The 20704-nt window shown below is 34.4% G+C and overlaps 1 protein-coding gene and 1 pseudogene across 1 annotated transcript; both read right to left on the minus strand.

The window, feature by feature from the left end:
- Positions 1-1961: 1961 nt before the first annotated feature.
- LOC133781652 (UDP-glycosyltransferase 71A15-like) lies at positions 1962-3506 on the minus strand (annotated as a pseudogene).
- A 2747-nt stretch (positions 3507-6253) lies between these two features.
- Positions 6254-11138, minus strand: LOC133784693 (uncharacterized). Its single transcript, XM_062223980.1, has 7 exons — positions 10994-11138; positions 10336-10398; positions 7930-8174; positions 7525-7845; positions 7356-7445; positions 6814-7281; positions 6254-6385 (listed from the first exon to the last, which is right to left on the minus strand). Exons 1-7 carry the CDS (start codon positions 11136-11138, stop codon positions 6254-6256), a joined length of 1464 nt encoding a protein of 487 aa, XP_062079964.1.
- Positions 11139-20704: the final 9566 nt, after the last annotated feature.

Genomic DNA, 20704 nt, shown 5'->3' on the forward strand with positions numbered 1-20704 from the left:
GACTTTAGCTTTGTTCCTATAACCAGCATCGTCCCTCTGCCTCTTCTCTTGGGGGTGCCTTGTTGGCGTAGGCCATTTGTGATGCTTTGACCGAGGATTGTTGCTAGCGGAAAACTGGGTTCTCCCATCTTCCATGGGGACGGTGGTTTCCCCACAGACGGCACGAAACTGTTGACGGTGAAAACTCATCAACGATATAAGGTTGGAAAACTCAAATCTTATTATGAAAATAACATAGATAGAACTTAGGAAAAACTTGAAGAAGAAAAGTGTAGAACAGTGACAATGGAGAAAAGACTTGGGAATTGCTTAATAGCTTGTGTATACAATGAAATTTTCCAACTCCTTTGTTGGAAGGGTGAAGATCTATTTGTAGTGGAACTCTAATGGCTCACGATTGTAGTCCCAAGGGACACGACTTTACATAGGTACATTGTCAGTGTATTAGTATAGGACGTAGTGGTGCAGGAGGTTGTGGTGTCGGCCATGGTACATGGTCAGAGATGTGCTGGTAGTGCCTCCACTCTTTGTACTAACTCGTACTGTCACTACCTGCCTGATATGGATGTCAAACTCACGCATCTGTGCTCCTTAGGGTCTTACAACCTATACCCATATGCGTACCTCGTACCTGATGGTTGCTCTCATAAATCCAAGGTCACCAAGTCCCATTATATTTTGCTAAGTATAAGACTACTTGTAGCCTTGATTGAGATACATGCATATGTGAGTTGCACCCTGCTAGTGACACCTTCCTTAGAAAATAGAGAAGGGCCTCATTAGCGAGGCGTATTCTTATAACAAAGAGGCATGGGAGATAAAGGCTTTGCAAGTTGGTCTGAAAGAGCGAGATGTGAGGTGTCGCGCTCATGGCCTCACGAGTGGGAAGATGGTCGAGGCATTGCATCTTGTGGCCTCGCGATATGAGGTGCTTGGCCTCGCGAGGTTGGGAGACGACTGAGGCGTTGCATCGTGTGGCCTCGCGAGATGAGACGTAGGGTAGTATCTCGCGAGATGAGGCACCGTGTCACTTGGTGAGACAAGGCGCCACATGGCTCATAGAGCCTTGCATAGCGAGGCCTCCCAACACGCTTCCGAGGGTGCAGCTGTGAGGCCTCCCAACACCCGTCTAGGGGTGCAGCTACAAGGCCTTCCTTAGCACGTCCGGGGGTGTAGTGTCTCAACAATTTGGGCATGCGAGTGTTTCTAACATCAACACTTGAGCAATTTGGGCCTCTTTATTACCTTCGGGGTATGCGACATGCGGTCGCGGGGACATAAGCCGCATCTACACACGTTAGGCCTTGTGTGGCGAGACCCGTGCATTTGGGACTTGGGCGCGCGAGGAGGAGGCTTAGTGAGGCCTTCTGGTGAAGGGTGTCTTGCATCTTGCCTTGCATAGTAAGGTCTGCCCTGCGGGCCTGGCCTCATATGGCGAGGCCCTTGCGTGTTGCGGCAGAACTTTAGGGCCACTTTGGGGCTTGGCGTACGTGGGATGCTTCAAGGGACAATTTCTCACCTTCGGAGAACCGGTGGAGAGAGTAGTCGTTCTCTACACTTGTGTTTTGCCTTTAGTGGCTGGAGAAAGAAAAAACAAATGTTAATCAAAATGCATGCATGGGACCCATGAAAATTTAATTACGTACGTACGTCATCACGTGGATGTATCAGAACTGCACTTAATATTCAAATACCGAGCTCTTTATTCATTTTATTTTCTACTAATATATATATATATATATATATATATAATGAGGGCTATCATTTTACTAGAAAAATAATCTTTACTGCATTTTGGGTATCATTTGACTAAAAAATTGTTACACACATCTTTTATCGGAGTTTCAATCTTAGCAGAAATGTATGAACTTGGCCCAAAAAGTAACAAAGAAGAGAATTGTATCCACACCTTATACTTCCATCATTTTCTATTGTTATGAAATCATGTGATTGAGTGCAGCTGGAATGAAGATGATAAATTTACTCGAATTACAATGAAATAAAAAGTCTTTTTTTCCGTACAAGGTAATCATTTACTTTTTGCACATTATTAATATTGCAACCTCATAAGTCATATATAAATTAAATTTCATCTAACACCACAACCATAAACAACACAGACAACTTCATAGATATTTAAGGTATGTTATGAATCACATCGTTTATAAAACGACACAAGGAAGAGTATGAGGACCCACCTTCCATTAAGGTTTTCCGGGCCTTCTCACTCATTTCTTTTACTCTCTTCCTAATATCATTATTAGGCTCCATCACCTTTCGAATCCCAACCTCTATTTCTTCAGCTTTTACGACAACAACATCACCAGAAATGTTGAAACCCCTCCGGTAGTCCAACTTAATCTCCACTGCTACTCTGAACTCCTTCACTAGCTTGAAAGCGTTGATTTGTTGCTCAGCGTACAAAGGCCACGTCGCCATTGGTACCCCATACCACAAGCTCTCTAGGATTGAGTTCCAACCACAATGGGAGACGAACCCTCCAACTGAGGAGTGAGCCAGCACAGTCACCTGTGGAGCCCACCCTATGACCTTTCCAATCTCAGTCGTTCGATCAAGAAACCCCTCCGGAAGAACTTCATTGAAATCCGCGTAATCTTCTGGCTTAGTTGACTGACCTTTCTGTGGTTGTTTTCTTAAGGACCACAGAAACCGAACCCCACTCCGCTCTAAACCCATGGCTATCTCTTTCACTTGCTCCCCACTGAAGCTTCCCCTGCTCCCGAAGCACAGGAACACTACCGACGATGGAGGCTGGCTGTCTAGCCATGTCACGATGTTGGTTTCTTTCTGACCTTGGTTACAATTAGGGTTTATTATGGGTCCCACTGGGTAGATTGGCGGGATCAAGTTATCTTTAGTTAAGGAATCAATCATGGCGGACTCTAACTCCACGAATGTATTTACTAAAAAGCCCTTGGTTGGGCTTGCTCGAAAAGGAGTCGGTGAGGTTCTTGACGGCGTTTCTAACGTGGGGTTTGAGATTTTCTAAGAATGAATCGATGAACTGAATGGGAGTAGAACTAGTGCTGTCAACAGTATGAGCTTCCGATAGTTCGATGAACTTGATGCTGTTGGCGGTGATGGAGCCAAGGAGAGATTGCATGTGGGATTTGTTCGGAGGATCGAAGCCTGGCATTTTTATGATAAGGATTGAGATGGAAAGACGATGATCTTGAGCAACAAGATGCTTTGCCATTTCTAACGATGAGACGATGTGGCCTACTCCTGGGAAAGGAATGAAAACTAGTTCTCCTTTCTTCATTTTTTCTCTTTTGTAATTATAATTATTTTACAAATGGGAGTGAGGCTATATAAATCTATATATATAGAGAGAGAGAGATTGAGAGAATACGTTTCTAACATTACTCGTGTATACATAAGTATATAAACTCAATGGAGTACAGTGAGACAAAGTCCATGCATGGGGACCATGAAAACTTCAAGTGCGTACTTCATCACGTGCAAATCTGAATTTCCTACTTTTATTATTATAAGTGATGAGTCATGAGTGCTCTTTACCCTTTGTTTTATAAAGGAGGAAAGAGGGAGGAGATAATAGTTTGGAGAATGGAGAGAGAAAGTGGAAAGTAAAAAAAAATTGTTTGGTTTGTATAGAGAAAAGGGTTGATAAAAATGGATGGGTAGAAAAATTAGTGGGGTTCATCAATTTGTATTCTTCCTAAATTAGAATTTTTTAAAAATAAATATCTAAATAAAATTACTTATTTACTTTTATTTATAATTCAAAATGATTTATATAATTTACTATATATCTTATTTTCTTTACTTCAAACACATTTTCCATGTGGTCTCTCTCTTATTTTTTCTATCTTTCTATTTTTTTTCCACCATATCAAACATTATAAGTTTTGAATATTCCAAGGAAAAAGTTTGAAAGAGAGATGAATAATAAGTCTAGCTTGGTTGGCATAACCAGTCTTTGTACCTTTGAGTGAGTAGTGCAATAATATGAGCTAGAGCACTAGGACGAATAGCAGCACCAGCACACATGGCTTGACAACTTTTTATTATTATTAGGCTGTAGAATTTGATTTTCGGGACGAGAAATGCTATATAACCCGATGGAATTTTCTCCCAACCGAGCGTGTGTGTCAGTACACTTGGCTTCAGTTGAATATTTTTTTAATAATAAACAAGTATACAGCTGTATTACGCTTACTTAATACCCTACTTTTTAATTAATTTATTATTTGACTTTGATTTAAAAGAAAAATAGGAAAACAAAAATTTATTTTCTTACTTCGTCTTCTTCTTCTCTACATTTACCGTCTCCCTTCAGCTCTAATTCTATATTCCAAAACCTTCCTATGTTATAATCATCTACAAATTCTCTCATTTTTCAAGTTAAAAGAGAAAGAAAAAAACAACTGAATTTAAGGATTTTCAACGAAAACCCTCTTTTTTTTTTTCTGGGATTGTAGCTAAAAGGAAGAAAATGTGGAAATAGTAGAAAGAGGCTTGGTGATTGATTGTTATCCTCTATTTCTACAAGTTCATATAATTCTCAGTCTATATATGTGTATATATGGTTTGACTCATATTTCTTCTTTTATCTTCATATATATATATATATATATATACTAGCTAAAGCAACATGTTTATTTAATTTTAAAGTTGTAAATATTGTATATAATTTTAATAAAAACCGATTCACTATCTTTTTAAAAATATATATATTTTTATAATCAAATGAATTATAGTTCTATATTATATATAAATATTTATATTAATAATCTTTACATATATGACATCTAAACATAACGTTGACGTAGATATATATTTACATGATTACATGACATATATATAAAATAGAATAATATTTAAAAAGAAATTGATAATAGAAATAAAATAATAATAGAAAAAGTCATAGTGTAGACAGTAGTATATATGCATCAACTATTTTTACATTCTAATATATCTCGCAATGTCATTTGATGAAGAAAAAAAGCTCCAATCACTTGATAAAAACAAACTATCCCACAAATTTATAAGATAAAAAAATAATATGCATGTCTTTATTATTTTTAAATAAATATGATTTAATAATTTAAATTATGATAAAATATATTTAAAATATCTTATTTTAATTAATTAATTAATTTATTTTTGTTTAAGTTTATGTTTGTTCTAGTTTTTTAATTTGGCAGTGACAGCAAATGATTATATATTATATATTTAATATAATATTAAGTTTGATTTAAATTTTATTTAAGTTATAAAATATATGGTTTTAAATAAATATGATTTAATTATTTAAATTATCATAAAATATCTTTAAAATATCTTATTTTAATTAATTAATTAATTTTTGTTTAAGTTTATGTTTGTTCTAATTTTTGAATTTGGCAGTAATAATAAATGATTATATATTATATATTTAATATAATATTATATTTTATTTAAGTTATAAAATATATGGTTTTATTATTTTTAAATAATTATCATTGTAAAATATCTCAAAAATATCTTATTTTAATTTGTTTAATTATTTATTTATTTAAGTTTAAGTCATATTTATTATCTACTGTTAAATATAAGAATATTCCGTTAAAATTAACTGGAAAAAATTAAAAAACCGTTAAAACAAAAAAATTACAGTTATCTACACATTTTTTATATAGAATAGATATATTATTGTTTTTCTATTTTTCTTTTAAATCAAAGTCAAATAATAAAGAAATTGAAAAGTAGGGTATTAATTAAGTAAGCGTAATACAGCTGTATACTTGATTATTATTAAAAAAATATTCAACTGAAGCCAAGTGTATTGCCACATACGCTCGGGAGAAAATTCCATCGGGTTATATAGCATTTCTCTTTTGCCACTACAACAAAAATGACTTTTAGGGGCGATGCATGTCGCCCCTAATAACCAAAAAAGTCGCCCCTAATACGTATCAGGGGCGACTTGTCGCCCCTGATTGGTCGCCCGTAGAAAAATGTCCCTGAAGGGTACATTAGGGGCGACTATAGGGTCGCCCCTGATATTCAAATATTAGGGCGACATAGTCGCCCCTAAAAGTTGAAATTTCGCCACAAAAATTTAAAAATTTTGAAATATTTTTTCGATATGTCGCCCCTAATACTCAATTAGTCGCCCCTAATAATTAAGTATTAGGGGCGACACGTCGCTCCTAATACTATAATATGTCGCCCCAGATGTTTGCACGTGGTATATTATTAGGGGCGACATGTCGCCCCTAATAGTTTACTATGTCGCCTCAAATAGTACACGTGGCATATTATCAGGGGCGACAATGTCGCCCCTAATACTATATTCTGTCGCCCCAGATTGTACACGTAGCATATTACCAGAGGCGACAATGTCGCCCCTAATACTACTCTATTTATATAAAAAAATAATAAAATTAATTAAATAAAATTTTAAATAATTATTTATCGAATTATTTATTTAAAATTTAATTAATTAAATATAAAAATATTATATTAAATATTCAAATTAGTATATTAAAATAACAATTGTAAATATTCATAATACATTAACATAACAAATATTTATAAAATTAAACAATAATTAATAAAAATATAAACTTAGTCTCCTAAGTCAGTTGCCTCGTCCTCCTCCCTATTATCTTCTTGTTGTTGTTGTTGCGGTGGTTGTGATTGCTACGGTGGCGGTGGCGGCATCGGCCAAGGATATTGGGGAGGTAATGTGGACGATCCAGCTCCATACATGTAGGGATACGATGGCTGGGAGGACGGTGGAATCGGACACGGATAAGGTGTTGTTCCGTACATATATGGAGGTACCATATGATAAGACGGCGCTGCCCCGTACATAGAAGGAAGAGTTGGAGCTGGAGGATGAGAAGACGAAGCCCTAGAAGTATTGTAACTATCAGGCACATGCGGCATCTGAACGTTTGGTGGACGAAATGAAGGTACAAAATATTGAGTTAAGAAATTAACTTGATCAGTCAATTTCTGTAAATTATTCTCCAGATTTTCTATATATTCTCTTGAATGATGAGGAGGAACTTGAGACTCGCTGAAGTGAGAGTGTTGGGTAGATGATGACCTCGACCCCGACCCCGACCCCGACCCCGACCCCGACCCCGACCCCTTCAATTTGCGGCCCACTCCTCGCTCATGTCCACGCCTTTGACCTAATACTTTTTGTAGCACCTCCTCCTGGTCAACTGATGACGGACTATCATTATTAGAAGCATCAGTGGATGTTTGCTGAGTTCGTAACTCAAAATCAGCCTTCAGTTTTTCCTGTTTTCAAAAAATGTTAGACACTAACATTAAATATAACTCTATTAATATTAAAAAATATAATTCAAACTTACATAATCTTGGCGAGCATCATCGTTCACGAAATCATTTTTTGATTTCTTCCAATGATAATCCTTCCATGACTCAATGAGGTCCGGGTTCGTCTAAAAAATATAACCAAAATGTTAGAGAACATATAATTTAAAATAACATAATTTTGATAATATTTTATCTTTTACTTACTTTTTCAAAACGGACGGCTGCCAGCGATTTTGTACCCTGTGTTGTAGAATACTTTTGTTTCTTCCGATTTTCCTTATTCTTTATGGAGCGCGCAATAAATTGTGGACTTGTAAATAACTGACAAATCTGCTTCCACTCCTCCTTGTTAACATCATTGGTTGGGTTGTTTAGAACCTTATCCCAATCCTCCGGTCCATTGTAGTATTTCTCAAAGTGTTCGTGTCTTAGTGTTTTCCTATTGCGGTATCGGTCTTTCATCTCTCGATCGATACCATTTAAACACTTTAAGAAATCCTCGCGGCCCGCTATTTGATAATAGTACTAAATTGAAAATTAAACATATTAATAATATATGTACTATATTAAAGACAAATTTTAAAAAAATATATTTAATACTATTTTTACCTGAATTATGGCAAGGACCTGATCCTTGTATTGTTGAGGCACTAATTCCCATGAACCGTAATGTTCGGGAACTTTCGTTTTAATTTGGGTTCCCACAAGGCGGACAAAAGCAGCGTGCTCGCTCCCAACAACCTTGTACGTTCGTGGGCAAAACGTTACTTCCAGTGGTTTTCCATTTTTACGCCGCCTCTCCTCTAGATCTTTTCCAATAGCTGCGCCATGACCCTTTCTCTTAATTGGGATTCCTGTATTTTTTTTTATTAATAATACATAGAATATTAGTATATACATGATAAACATATGTGTAAATAAAATAACAAAAAAATTACCTGAGTCGCATGTAGTCGGGATCCTAGTAGGATCCGGTGGAGGATCACCGCCAGCGTCTCCACCGTGAGCTCTAGCCACATCTGCTGACATCTACTAACACGACAGTAATTTAACCTATCTATTTTAATATTTAATTATTATTTATAATTAATTTATTGAGTATTATTTCAATTGATTAGGTAATTTGAAACATGCTATTTGGAAACGAACTTTTTATTTCTCAATATGTATAATACATTGAACACTAGATACAAAACTAAGTAGAATAGTCACTATCCTCACTAATTACATCAACATCTATCGGGCACACATCATCAGTATTATCATCACTAAGGTCGACAATTAATTCATCCTCATCTTCTGCTTCTTCTACACTGTCTGCCATATCATCTTCATTGTCATTAATAAATCCATCATCTTCTTGAACAACTAAAGAAGGTCGATGGGCCGTGTTGACTTGAGTCGCTGGTACATCAGATTGCTGAACAACCAACTCTCCGAGATCCACAGTCAAAACAAAATTCGATGAGTTGGTGTCATGTACAACATCAACATCAGCAATCATATCTGAAGCATCTGGAAAGTCCCAAACTTGCCGATGATTCACTTCTTGGACAACTTTCCAATCTCGTCCTCTAACGAGATCATCGATGTAGAATACTTGTTTTGCTTGACTAGCTAGTATGAACGGTTCATCTTTATACCATTCACCGCTAACATTGATACTAGTAATATTATTTACAGTGATGGTTTTCTTTTTTTTCGGATCTGTATTGAACCATTTACATCGAAATAATACCACCGAATAAGAACCAGTAAAAGACAACTGGAGTATTTCTTCAAGTTGCCCGTAATAGTTAAAACCTTCTGTTCCAGCAACACACACTCCACTGTTTTGTGTAATTCGATTCTGATCTCGATTGTATGAGACAAATCGAACTCCGTTCACTATACATGCTTAGTAGGAGTAAGCCAATAGATCTGACCCAGATGCTAAAGCTAGTAATTCATCAGCATGCTCTAATGACCCAAGTTGGTGCAAGTCATATATCTAATAATAAAGAAATATATTAGAATGAGAATGTAATTTGTAGTATGCAATTTGCTAAGTACAAGTTACCTTCTTATGAAACCATGAACGAAACTCTTTCTTATGTATCAATTTATGATTGGCAGCCATATCTCTTTGTTGCACCTCAGTTAGGTGTTCCCTGTTAATTAATTAACAATGTCAATATTGTTAATTAAGGAGTACATTGAACAAAGAATAAAATGAATATTAATTATGTACTTACTCTAAATACACTTCAGTTTCTGGAGAATTATCCAATATGAACCACTCAGCTTTGAAATTATTTATCTAATTTTTTAATTACTAAATTTGTTAATATTAAATTAAATTAAAATTTTGTAATTTATTTTGAAATTATTTATCTAACTGTTAAATTATTTTTAAATTATTTATCTAATTATTTAATTTATTTTTAAATTACTAAATTTGTTACTATTAAATAAAATTATAATTTTTTAATTCATTTATCTAAAATTTTAATTTATTTTGAAATTATTTATCTAATTTTTAAATTTATTTTTTAATTACTAAATTTGTTAATATTAAATTAAATTATAAATTTGTAATTTATTTTGAAATTATTTATCTGACTTTTAATTTATTTTTAAATTACTAAATTTGTTAATATTAAATTATAATTTTTCACTTTATTTTTAAATTATTAATATTAAATTAAATTATTTATCTAATGTTTTAATTTATTTTGTTAATTCTAAGTATTCAATGTTTTATTTATTATATTATTATTTATTTAGTACTCTAACTCTACCAAAATTTCGGCAGCATAACATTTCTATTATAACATATCCCAAAAATTTAAAACCCTACAAAAAACACTCAAAAAATTCCCAGAACATTCACAATATACATATTATTAATCAAATTTAAATACTAAAACATGCTACAATTTTATACACATATATAAATATATCACTAAACACATCTTACTTTGTACACACATTCACATATTAATTAAAATAATAACATAATTAAAAAATAAATACCTTGATGCCACAAATTTATCAATACTCTAGTGACCAAATTTCCAATAGATACTCCTTCAATTTCTACACAAAATCAACCCAAAAAATTAAATTTAAACAAACATAAACCTTGACTGAGTAAAAGTACAAAATTAAACTAATAGACATCTATAATTTATGCTCAGTATAAAATACACAAAACCTTGATTGAGTATATATATATATATTTATATATAAATACACAATTATAAGCCAACAGATAATTGAAAAATAATGAAAAGGAACACAACAGATTTGTTTCACTATCAATGGCACAAGTTACAATCACTAATAATTGTCGGTACACCAACATTCCTCTGTTATAAGTTTTCGTATCAACACTTCAAAAGTAGAGTAATCTTTGAAGTCCCTTAGCAAATAAAACCCCTTCTCACCTTGACCTCTCTTCTCTCTCACCTTACAACTCAGCAACTGTCAATACATGTGTTACAGAAAAATACTTTCTAAAAAAAGTTAGTGCACATTTTAGTAAGTATTAGTATATATATATATATATATATATATAAAGAACCTAAATAACTAATATAATGGTCTTGGAATCTTGAGTGATCCACTACGTGACTTGTGTTTGTGCCATCTAATTGGTTTATATGAGGTCTGACTCAACAACAAATTCCACTTGACAATTCATATAAACTAGAAGAAGAAGAAAAGCTTCTCAAAGATCCTTGCTCAAACTTTACTCTACAATCATCCTTTTTCAATCGATACTTAGTAATTTCAGGATGTTGAAACTTACTAAGTGTTAGAACTTTGGTTCCCATATCAGCTGGATTCTCTTTACTTGGAATTTTCTCTATTTTGATTCAATTGCTAAAGCTCACAAAAGTAATATGGGAATACTACTAAACCATATTAAAGCAATTGAAGGAATATATTTTGATTCAAGGACTTTTAGAAGAGCTTTAGCAATGTATATACTTTACTCTATTTTGATTCACTATCAATGGAAGGAATTGGTTTTACCTCAGGTTCATTTTTCAATGATATATCACAAAAGGCAATCAACAGAAAAGACCAATAAAAGAATCAGACCCTTCAACAAAGCTACAAAAACTCACTACTAGACATCTGTAATTTATGCTCAGTATAAAATTCACAAAACCTTGACTGAGTAAAAGTATCTTTTCTTTGATCAAAAAAAAAAAAAAAAAAGTATCAAATGCTAAAACAAGAAAAATTCCAAAATTAGGAATAGCTAAAATTAAGGCATATTTGAATCTTTCAACTCAATAGTCCAGCAAAATAAATCAGAGATAAATGCAAATATCAAAGGCCCTTTAGTATATATAGCAAGTCTCAACAAATAATCCAGACCCATTCTCTGACAGACTAGACAAACACAAAGGAAGGCAGCGATGAACTTTCCTTCTTCAATATGCATATAGCCGATGATTCAAAAAATTCTTAGAACAGAATATGTACACGGTAGCTCAAATATCTAAAGACTTGAAGACTAGATTAAAAGGGGAAGAATAAAAAAGATCTTCAGGCTGAATGATTGAAATACCAGACCCCAAACCGAAAGAAGCATAAAACCCAGAAAAATCATTCCTTGACTTTCCCTCAATTCTCTCAGCAGCCAAACAGAAGACAATCAATCTTCCAAATAAACAAATATATACATATATATAAGAAAATAAAGAAAACAAACCAAAAAAATGATCACAGAGAAAGCTCAAATGTTTATAATAGCTAGAGAAACCAAAACCGTTACTTGCATTTCCATGTGTATTCTTTTCCTCTCTTCTCAAAACCAAAACCTCAAAACTCATAACTCAAACAAAAACTTGGGTGGGTTTCGGGTTACCTGTGTTTCGGCAGAGAGAGCAACTCGTAGCCAAGAGGGTGTCGTCGACCGTTTGGAGAGAGAGTCGAGAGGGAGTCGCAGACCGTCGGCGTTAGGGAGAGAGACCCGAGAGTGAGCAGACCCGTCGGTGATCGAAGGTGAAGCTGAGAATGGCCAAGATCGTCAAAGTACGAGGCTGGCAACCTGAGAACGCCGACTGTTGTCGAAGTCGATGGCTGGCGAACTGAGAACGCCTACTAAGAACGCCAAGATCGTCGAAGTCGGAGGCTGGCGGACTGGAGACGATGCAGAGAGCGAAGAGAAGCTGGGGAAATAATCTCCTCTTCGATTTTGGAACGAAGATGCAGAGATCTCAAACTGAAAAATGCAAAAAACGAAACGAGGAGAGTGGAGGAGATTAACGATTTAGGGTTTTATTTCTTTTTTATTAAATACTGAAATATAATAATAACAATGAAATGGAAAAAATATCCCTACAACCATTTTCCATTTATTTTATATTACGGTGCATCAGCGAGACCCCTGTGAATAATTACTGAAAGGGGTAAATAGAGTCAAGGCATACTCTAATAATTTTCTCTAACCATGGGGAAGTTGGATAAACACGATAGAATTAATTTATTTTTTACTCTTTGATAAAGAATGAATTCCATACCAAAGAGTGAGGGACAAACTGTAGTGGGAAAAATCAGTGACCTTAATAAAAAAGAATCCAACAAGCAATCACTCAGCCCAATGAGCTAGCCTAATTAGCCAACAAGGCCCAAACTCATGTAAGTGGGCTCGCGTATACAATGTATCATCCAAACGCCCAAAACAATACCCGAACATGAACCTGGATACGCTCAGTCAGTCAGGGGCCTTGAAACAGTCAAGGCTCCCATCACATTCGCCAAGAATATTTCGGAAAGAAACCACTTGGAGCGAGCACAACTTTTTCTTAGTTCAAGAGTAGTAGCTGGTTACGATTTTGAAAACAAAAGAAAAAAGTTTTCCCAAACTTGTAACCTGTTACCAGTTTTAAAACTTGTAACCTGCTACAAGTTTTAAACTTGAAAAGGTTGTAACCGGTTATAATTTATCTCATTGCTGGTTACCTGAATAAAATTTTGAAAAAAAGGACAATTTCATATTCAAATTCTCAACTAATAAATTAATTGTTGGTCTCAATTTTTTTAATAGAATTGTAGATCGACTAATATTGATCTTGAGTAGCATAAAATCAATCGAAATTGTGAATGAAAGTTTACAATATGTGGGAATGTGGAAAATTTTGAAACTTAATTGCCAACAAATAAGAGTATAAATCCTGTAAATTTTTTGGTAGAAAAAGATAGTGATCGAGGTAGAATGGCATATGAAATTATATTATTACATTAATTATCTCTTTAATTAAAATTTTAAGATTATGGAGTAGTTTTCTTTATAGTTAAGGGTTATTTCAAAACCCTAGACATGATATCTTGAATGCATTGATGAATTTTATTTTTTTTTATTCCCTGATATTAAATTGCTTCTATCTTTCTATTTGAATGTCATGGATCTTGTAAAATCTTGTTTAGATGGCCACTAATTAAGGTTTTGCATTGTTCTACTATCATCTTAGGATTTCTATTCACCTAATAGTTTAGGATTCTAAGTAAAGTGATAAATTGCAATTAAGGTATTGTGACGGGTATTCTAATTGTGATGAGAAATAGAACCTAGGTTAAATGAATTGCATACTTAATGAATTTGTTGCCTAGATTAACCTGTTTCAACAAAGTGTAATGCTTTTACTAGGTTAAATAGATTGCATGCTTAATGACCAGGTACCATGACGCCTGATTCATTTTATTCATATCAGATTTTTTTTAGACCTAGGTGTAACCAGTTACAATAGCGATTAATTTAGATTCTTTTGTTTAGATTTGATTTTGTTTTCACACTTGACTAAGCAACCAGGTACCATAGCAATTGGTTATTTTTTTTAGATTTGATTTTTTTTTTCTTAAGTTTTTTTTTTCGAATTGTAAATAATATTATATTTTAAAAAAAATACAATATAAGGTAATTAATAAATAATAATTAGTATACTTAAAAAAAACATATCAAGAAAATAGCATGGTAGGTCCGTTTATAAAACCGACCTACTAAGTACCTACTAAGTTGCATAATAGGTCGGTTCTATCATTGATGATTTCTTGTCATAACATAAATTTTTTATGACTATATGTCGTTTTTAATCTTAACAAATAATTATTTGTGACTGAAAGTATTATACAGTAACAATTTTTCCTTGAGCAAAAATATATTTAGTCACAATAAATTATTATTTTTGTTGCTAATACTTTTAGCTACGGACTTTTAAATATATTTTTAGTCACAAATTTTATTGTAATCATGGAAACAATATTATTTATAGTTAAATCTTGGATCTGAATTTTTTTCTTCCAAAATATGTAAGATCCTATCACAATTACTTTATTACAACGATAAAAGTAGTAATTAGTTACAACTTTTTCTTAGTTCAAGAGTAGTAGCTGGTTACGATTTTGAAACCAAAAGAAAAAAGTTTTCCCAAACTTGTAACCTGTTACCAGTTTTAAACTTGTAACTGTTACCAGTTTTAAACTTGTAAACTGTTACCAGTTTTAAACTTGTAACTGTTACCAGTTTTAAACTTGTAACTGTTACCAGTTTTAAACTTGTAACTGTTACCAGTTTTAAACTTGTAACCTGTTACAAGTTTTATACTTGAAAAAGTTGTAACCGGTTATAATTTATCTCATTGCTGGTTACCTGAATAAAATTTTGAAAAAAAGGACAATTTCATATTCAAATTCTCAACTCATAAATCAATTGTTGGTCTCAATTTTTTTAATAGAATTGTAGATCGACTAATATTGATCTTGAGTAGCATAAAATCAATCGAAATTGTGAATGAAAGTTTACAATATGTGGGAATGTGAAAAATTTTGAAACTTAATTGCCAACAAATAAGAGTATAAATCCTGTAAATTTTTTGGTAGAAAAAGATAGTGATCGAGGTAGAATGACATATGAAATTATATTATTACATTAATTATCTCTTTAATTAAAATTTTAAGATGGCATATATGTAAGTTTCACTATAAATAATATTGTTTCCATAATTACAATAAAAATTGTGACTAAAAATATATTTAAAAGTCCGTAGCTAAAAGTATTAGCAACAAAAATAATAATTTATTGTGACTACATATATTTTTGCTCAAGGACAAATTGTTACTGTATAATACTTTCAGTCACAAATAATTATTTGTTAAGATTAAAAACGACATATAGTCATAAAAATTTTATGTTATGACAAGAAATCATCAATGATAATTTATGTTATGCATGGCAGGTCGGTTCCTTAAAAACCGACCTGCCATGCTTCTCTTTGACTAACATGATAGGTCGGTTCCCTGAATACCGACTTATGAATATATATTAAGTCGGTTTCTGCAAAACTGACCTACCATGACCGATGCCTGATGTCTAGATTGTAGTAGTGATTGGTCGCGGCCAACATGATCTCTTGGCCGCGACCTCCGCGCGAACATGACCCAGAATATGACCCGTGGCCGCGGCCGTGCGACAAATTTTTCTTTAAAATTTAAATTTTAAATGTAATTATTGGAGGCTATAAAAGGGATTAGGGTTAACTTTTATCATAACTTTGGATTGCGATTTTTAGAGGCTAGAGCAGCAGAGGAGGAGGAAAAAACATCATCATCTATATTCTTCAATCTAGTTTTTCATTCTTCTCAAAACACTTTTATTTTCATTGAATATTTATGTTTATGAATATGAAATATGATTATGGAATAGTTTTCTTTATAGTTAAGGATTATTTCAAAACCATAGACATGATATCTTGAATGCATTGATGAATTTTATTTTTTTTATACCCTTATATTAAATTGCTTCTATTTTTCTATTTGAATGTCATGGATCTTGTAAAATCTTATTTAGATGGCCACTAATTAAGGTTTTGCATTGTTCTACTATCATCTTAGGATTTCTATTCACCTAATAGTTTAGGATTCTAAGTAAAGTGATAAATTGCAATTAAGGTATTGTGACGAGTATTCAAATTGTGATAAGAAATAGAACCTAGGTTAAATGAATTGCATGCTTAATGAATTTGTTGCCTAGATTAACCTGTTTCCACAAAGTGTAATGAGTTTATTGCTGGGTAAAAAGGGTTAATTAAGAGCACTTAGCTTTAATTAATTATATTAGGCAAATTGTGATAATTGACTGCTTAAGTGTTATCTGCGGGGTTAATAGTTTAATTGGGAATAGGGAATATTATTCATCATTGTTGATAGATTGATTGTTGAAGGTGGAGAGTAATTCTTGACTATTTCTTTAATATCGTTATATCCTTAGTTATTCAATCATTGATATTTATTTCATTTTATGTTTTTAGCTATTAAAACTAAAACCCCTTTTTAATTTTAATCTAGTATTAGCATTGGTCTAGAATTAACTGTTGGCGTTGGAGTCAATAGCGACACATTTTAACTGTCGGCATTGGTCTCGAATTAACTGTCGGCGTTGGGGTCAATAGCGACAGTCAAAAGCAACGGTGACAGTTATTAGCTGTCGGCGTTGGTCTCTATGCCTACAGTTTTTAACTGTCGGCGTAGAGTCACACTAAGCAACTACGACAGTCAACAAAGTTGACTGTCATGGTTGGGTGTCGGGAAAGCCCAGTTTTGTAGTAGTGAGTGAGAGTGAGGGTGCGGGGAAAGTGGCGGTGCGGCTACAATCAGCTGGCTGAGATCGAGAGTGAGGGTAAGGGTGCAGCGACGGTGGCGGTGAGGCTGAGATCGAGAGTGAGGGTGCAGCGGCGACGGTGGCGATGAGGCTGAGATCGAGAGTGAGGGTGAGGGTGCAGCGGCGGTGCGGCGGCTGAGATCAAGAGTGAGAGTGAGGGTGAGGTCTGCGACAATAAATAAATCGAAACTATAAGGCAAAGAGGAAAATGAGGGTCTATGGCTGTGTAATTAGGTTTTATGCAGTGGAGGAGAATGATAAAATGTATCAGGGGCGATATTCTATAATAATTTTAACAAGTGGCAAAAATTTTAAAATATCAGGGGCGACTGAGATCAATATCAGGGGCGACTAATGATGCGTCGCCCCTGATTCTAGAGTATTAGGGGCGACATATAGTCACCCCTAATAATTTTCACAATTTCAAAACATCAGGGGCGATTCATACCAATATCAGGGGCGACTAATGATGTGTCGCCCCTGATTATAGACTATTAGGGGCGACATATAGTCGCCCCTAATAATTTTCACAATTGGGAAAAATTTCAAAATATCAGGGGCGACTCAGACCAATATCAGGGCGCGACTAATGATGTGTCGCCCCTAATATTCTAGAATCAGGGGCGACATGTAGTCGCCCCTAATAATTTTCAGAAGTAGCAAAAATTTCAAAACATTAGGGGCGACTCTTACCAATATCAGGGGCGACTAATGATGTGTCGCCCCTAATATTCTAGAATCAGGGGCGACATATAGTCGCCCCTAATAATTTTTACATGTAACAAAAATTTCAAAACATCAGGGGCGACTCTTACCAATATCAGGGGCGACAAATGATGTGTCGCCCCTGATTCTTGAATATTAGGGGCGACATATAGTCGCCCCTAATAATTTTCACAAATCTCAAAACATCAGGGGCGACTCATACCAATATCAGGGGCGACTAATGATGTGTCGCCCCTGATACTATAATATTAGGGGCGACGTGTCGCCCCTAATAATTTTCACAAATGGCGAAAATCTCTCAACATCAGGGGCGACTAATGATGTGTCACCCCTGATTTTTAGAATATTAGGGGCGACATATAGTTGCCCCTAATAGAGTCGCCTCTAAAACCAATTTTTCTTGTAGTGTTGGGGACATGTGATCTCAGCTGAGCAATCACTCTCCAAATGACAACTCATCAACTCAGGTCCCCAATGAAATTCAATCACGACTAAAGCATTTTTGTATGTGTGGAAATGTAATTCCCACAAAAGCCAATCAACACTTGAGTTTTGATTAGCTTGTTAAGAAAAAAATCATTTATGAATCAACAGTTCAAGATTATTGTGCAAAACTAGCCACGGGCTACATTAGATTACGATGTCCAATTAACATATAAAGTTTCAAGAAAAATATTAAAAATTGGACTCATATGTATGTTTTTTTCTTCAATTTTAGGAGGAACACTTACAAATTCAAGCAAAGAGAGAGACTGACACAAGTCTCACTTGGGCTGAAGTGAACAACATGCCTTATACCGCTAAAGTAAGTTTTAATGAGAATATTTTATTCACAAATTTTCACTAATATATATTTATGAAATTAATTGTACCAATTATACTTTTGTTATTACCAAATTGTTTTACACATGAGAGATTTTATTCACAATTAATAATGTAATGAATTCGAAGGTGACACTTTTTTGGTGACATTATAATTTTCTAAATTCTTGGAATATTACTGAGTTTTTTAAAAAAAAAAAATATATCTAAATAAAACTCTGGGTTTAGAGAGAAACTCTGGGAAACACTTTTGAGTGAATTGTATGGGAAGTGAGAGAGAGTTTTAGTTCTTGAATTTGAGTTTAACATAATAAGAAAATCAATGTGTAACATAATAATTTCTATAGTGGAACCTCAGCAATTTGATTATATATATAATAATTGTTCAATGTTAATGATATAAGAAATATGAGAAATAATCAGACTTGAAGAATTAGAGAGAAAAACTCTGGGTTTAGAGAAAGAAGCTCTGGGAAACACTTTTGAGTGAATTGTATGGGAAGTGAGAGAGAGTCACTACAACAATTAATGTTAGTTGTGCCGTAGCTATTAGCGGCGGGTACAGTCCGCCACTACTATACAGGGTATTAGTGGCGGACTAGGAGGTCCGCCGCTAATTATATGTGGTTATTTAAAAATATATAATAATATGTATAAGCGGCGGAATTCCCATTATTAGCGACGGGCAGTCCGCCGCTAATACAACAGAGGAAAATACCCGGGAAACAAACGGTTTATTTTTTAAAGTGTTATTAGCGGCGGATAATCACCTTTTTTTAGAGGCGGGTATCCACCGCTAATAGTATTAGCGACGGAGTATCTCATTTAATAGCGGCGGTAACCGCCGCTAATGCTTATGTAGAGGTTACATATTGCACCGCACCTCTCTTCTTCGCATCTGTTCTCTTCTCCTGCCTTCGCACAGTCTCACGGTGCTCCTCAGTCCTCACGCAGCTCTCGGTCCACCATCTCGCCCTTAAGGTAGAGACGGCCCTGGTTGATTGTTTTCATATTATAAACTTGTCTGTGTTTGATATGCATATGGTTATTTCATTTGGGCATTTATTGAAATTTTCTAGTTTGAATAGAAAATGATGTTGAGATTTTTGAGTCTTGTAACTGTTGACGCAGTTTTTCGTCAAACAGTGAAAAAAGAGCACGTAAACAATAACTGAAAATGGCCAATTGACATAAAACAATGTAAACACACGATTTTTACGTGGTTTAACAGTTAAATCTGCCTAGTCCACGAGTCTTTGTTATTAAACTCAAGATTATCTCTAGGAATTCTTCAAGAATGAATTTTCCAGAGTTTTCTCTCAAGGATCAGAATTTCGGTCCTTTACAATGGTGCATGGCTTCTCTATTTATAGAGAAGGCTAAAGAATACTATCCCACATATTTTGGGTAGTTACTCTTTTTGTATAAATAAAATAAATGGCTTTAAATGTCTATAATCAGATATAAAAGGAAACGTCCCCTGAAGACCAGGAGACGTATAATACCAAATAATATCTCACGATTCTAGGGGATTTACAATAATAAATGAGGATTACATCCCATATTTATAACACTTGTAGATATTCAAGATGGTTATCGCGTATCTCTAAGGCTTTAGCCTCCCAGGTTTCCCGTCATCTATCGAGCTTAGGAATATCTCCCGAGGCCACACGACTTTCGAGATCATAAGTATCATCGAGCTCGGGACCCCTAATCCGAAGTCGTCCCTGAAGATGAGTGTGTTCCTGGAGCTATCTTCCGAGATCATGAATACTTCGAGGTCACCATACTCGAGGTTGTCTATATCCTACAAGCTCGACATACAATCCTGGAGCATGTTTCCAGACTTATGGGTCCACTGATTTGCGAATCCAACTTTCGAGGTCATAATTAACATAGCTCGAAATCTGGGTATAACATCTTGCCCCCTCAAAAGTATTTGTTCGAATCTTAAGAGAAGGAAACTTTTGAACTACTTTCTTTGAGAACTGTACCGTCATACACTTTTGAAAATGAACACGCGTCAATTGGGCATTGCTCATTGTTGGTACTTGAGTGCCTTGGAAACACGCCCACGATCGTCCGTCTGACACCTTTTCGGCGCCATCTTGTCATTGATCCCTGACCGTTGGATTTTGCAAGGATTTTTTTTCAACGTTCCAGATTAATGCCTTTTTCCCACCT

Source organism: Humulus lupulus, chromosome 6 (genome assembly GCF_963169125.1).
Source record: "Humulus lupulus chromosome 6, drHumLupu1.1, whole genome shotgun sequence".
Lineage (NCBI taxonomy): Eukaryota > Viridiplantae > Streptophyta > Magnoliopsida > Rosales > Cannabaceae > Humulus > Humulus lupulus.

Bases quoted from the DNA above. Each gene is read 5' to 3' on its own strand.
- LOC133784693 (XM_062223980.1), bottom strand. From the start codon at position 11,138: ATGGGAACCAAAGTTCTAACACTTAGTAAGTTTCAACATCCTGAAATT. The intron at 8,175-10,335 runs GTATTTATTTTT...AAAAAAATACAG, and splicing joins GATAAATTTGTGGCATCAAG to GAATCCCAATTAAGAGAAAG. The intron at 7,446-7,524 runs GTAAGTAAAAGA...TATATTTTTTAG, and splicing joins CAGCCGTCCGTTTTGAAAAA to ACGAACCCGGACCTCATTGA.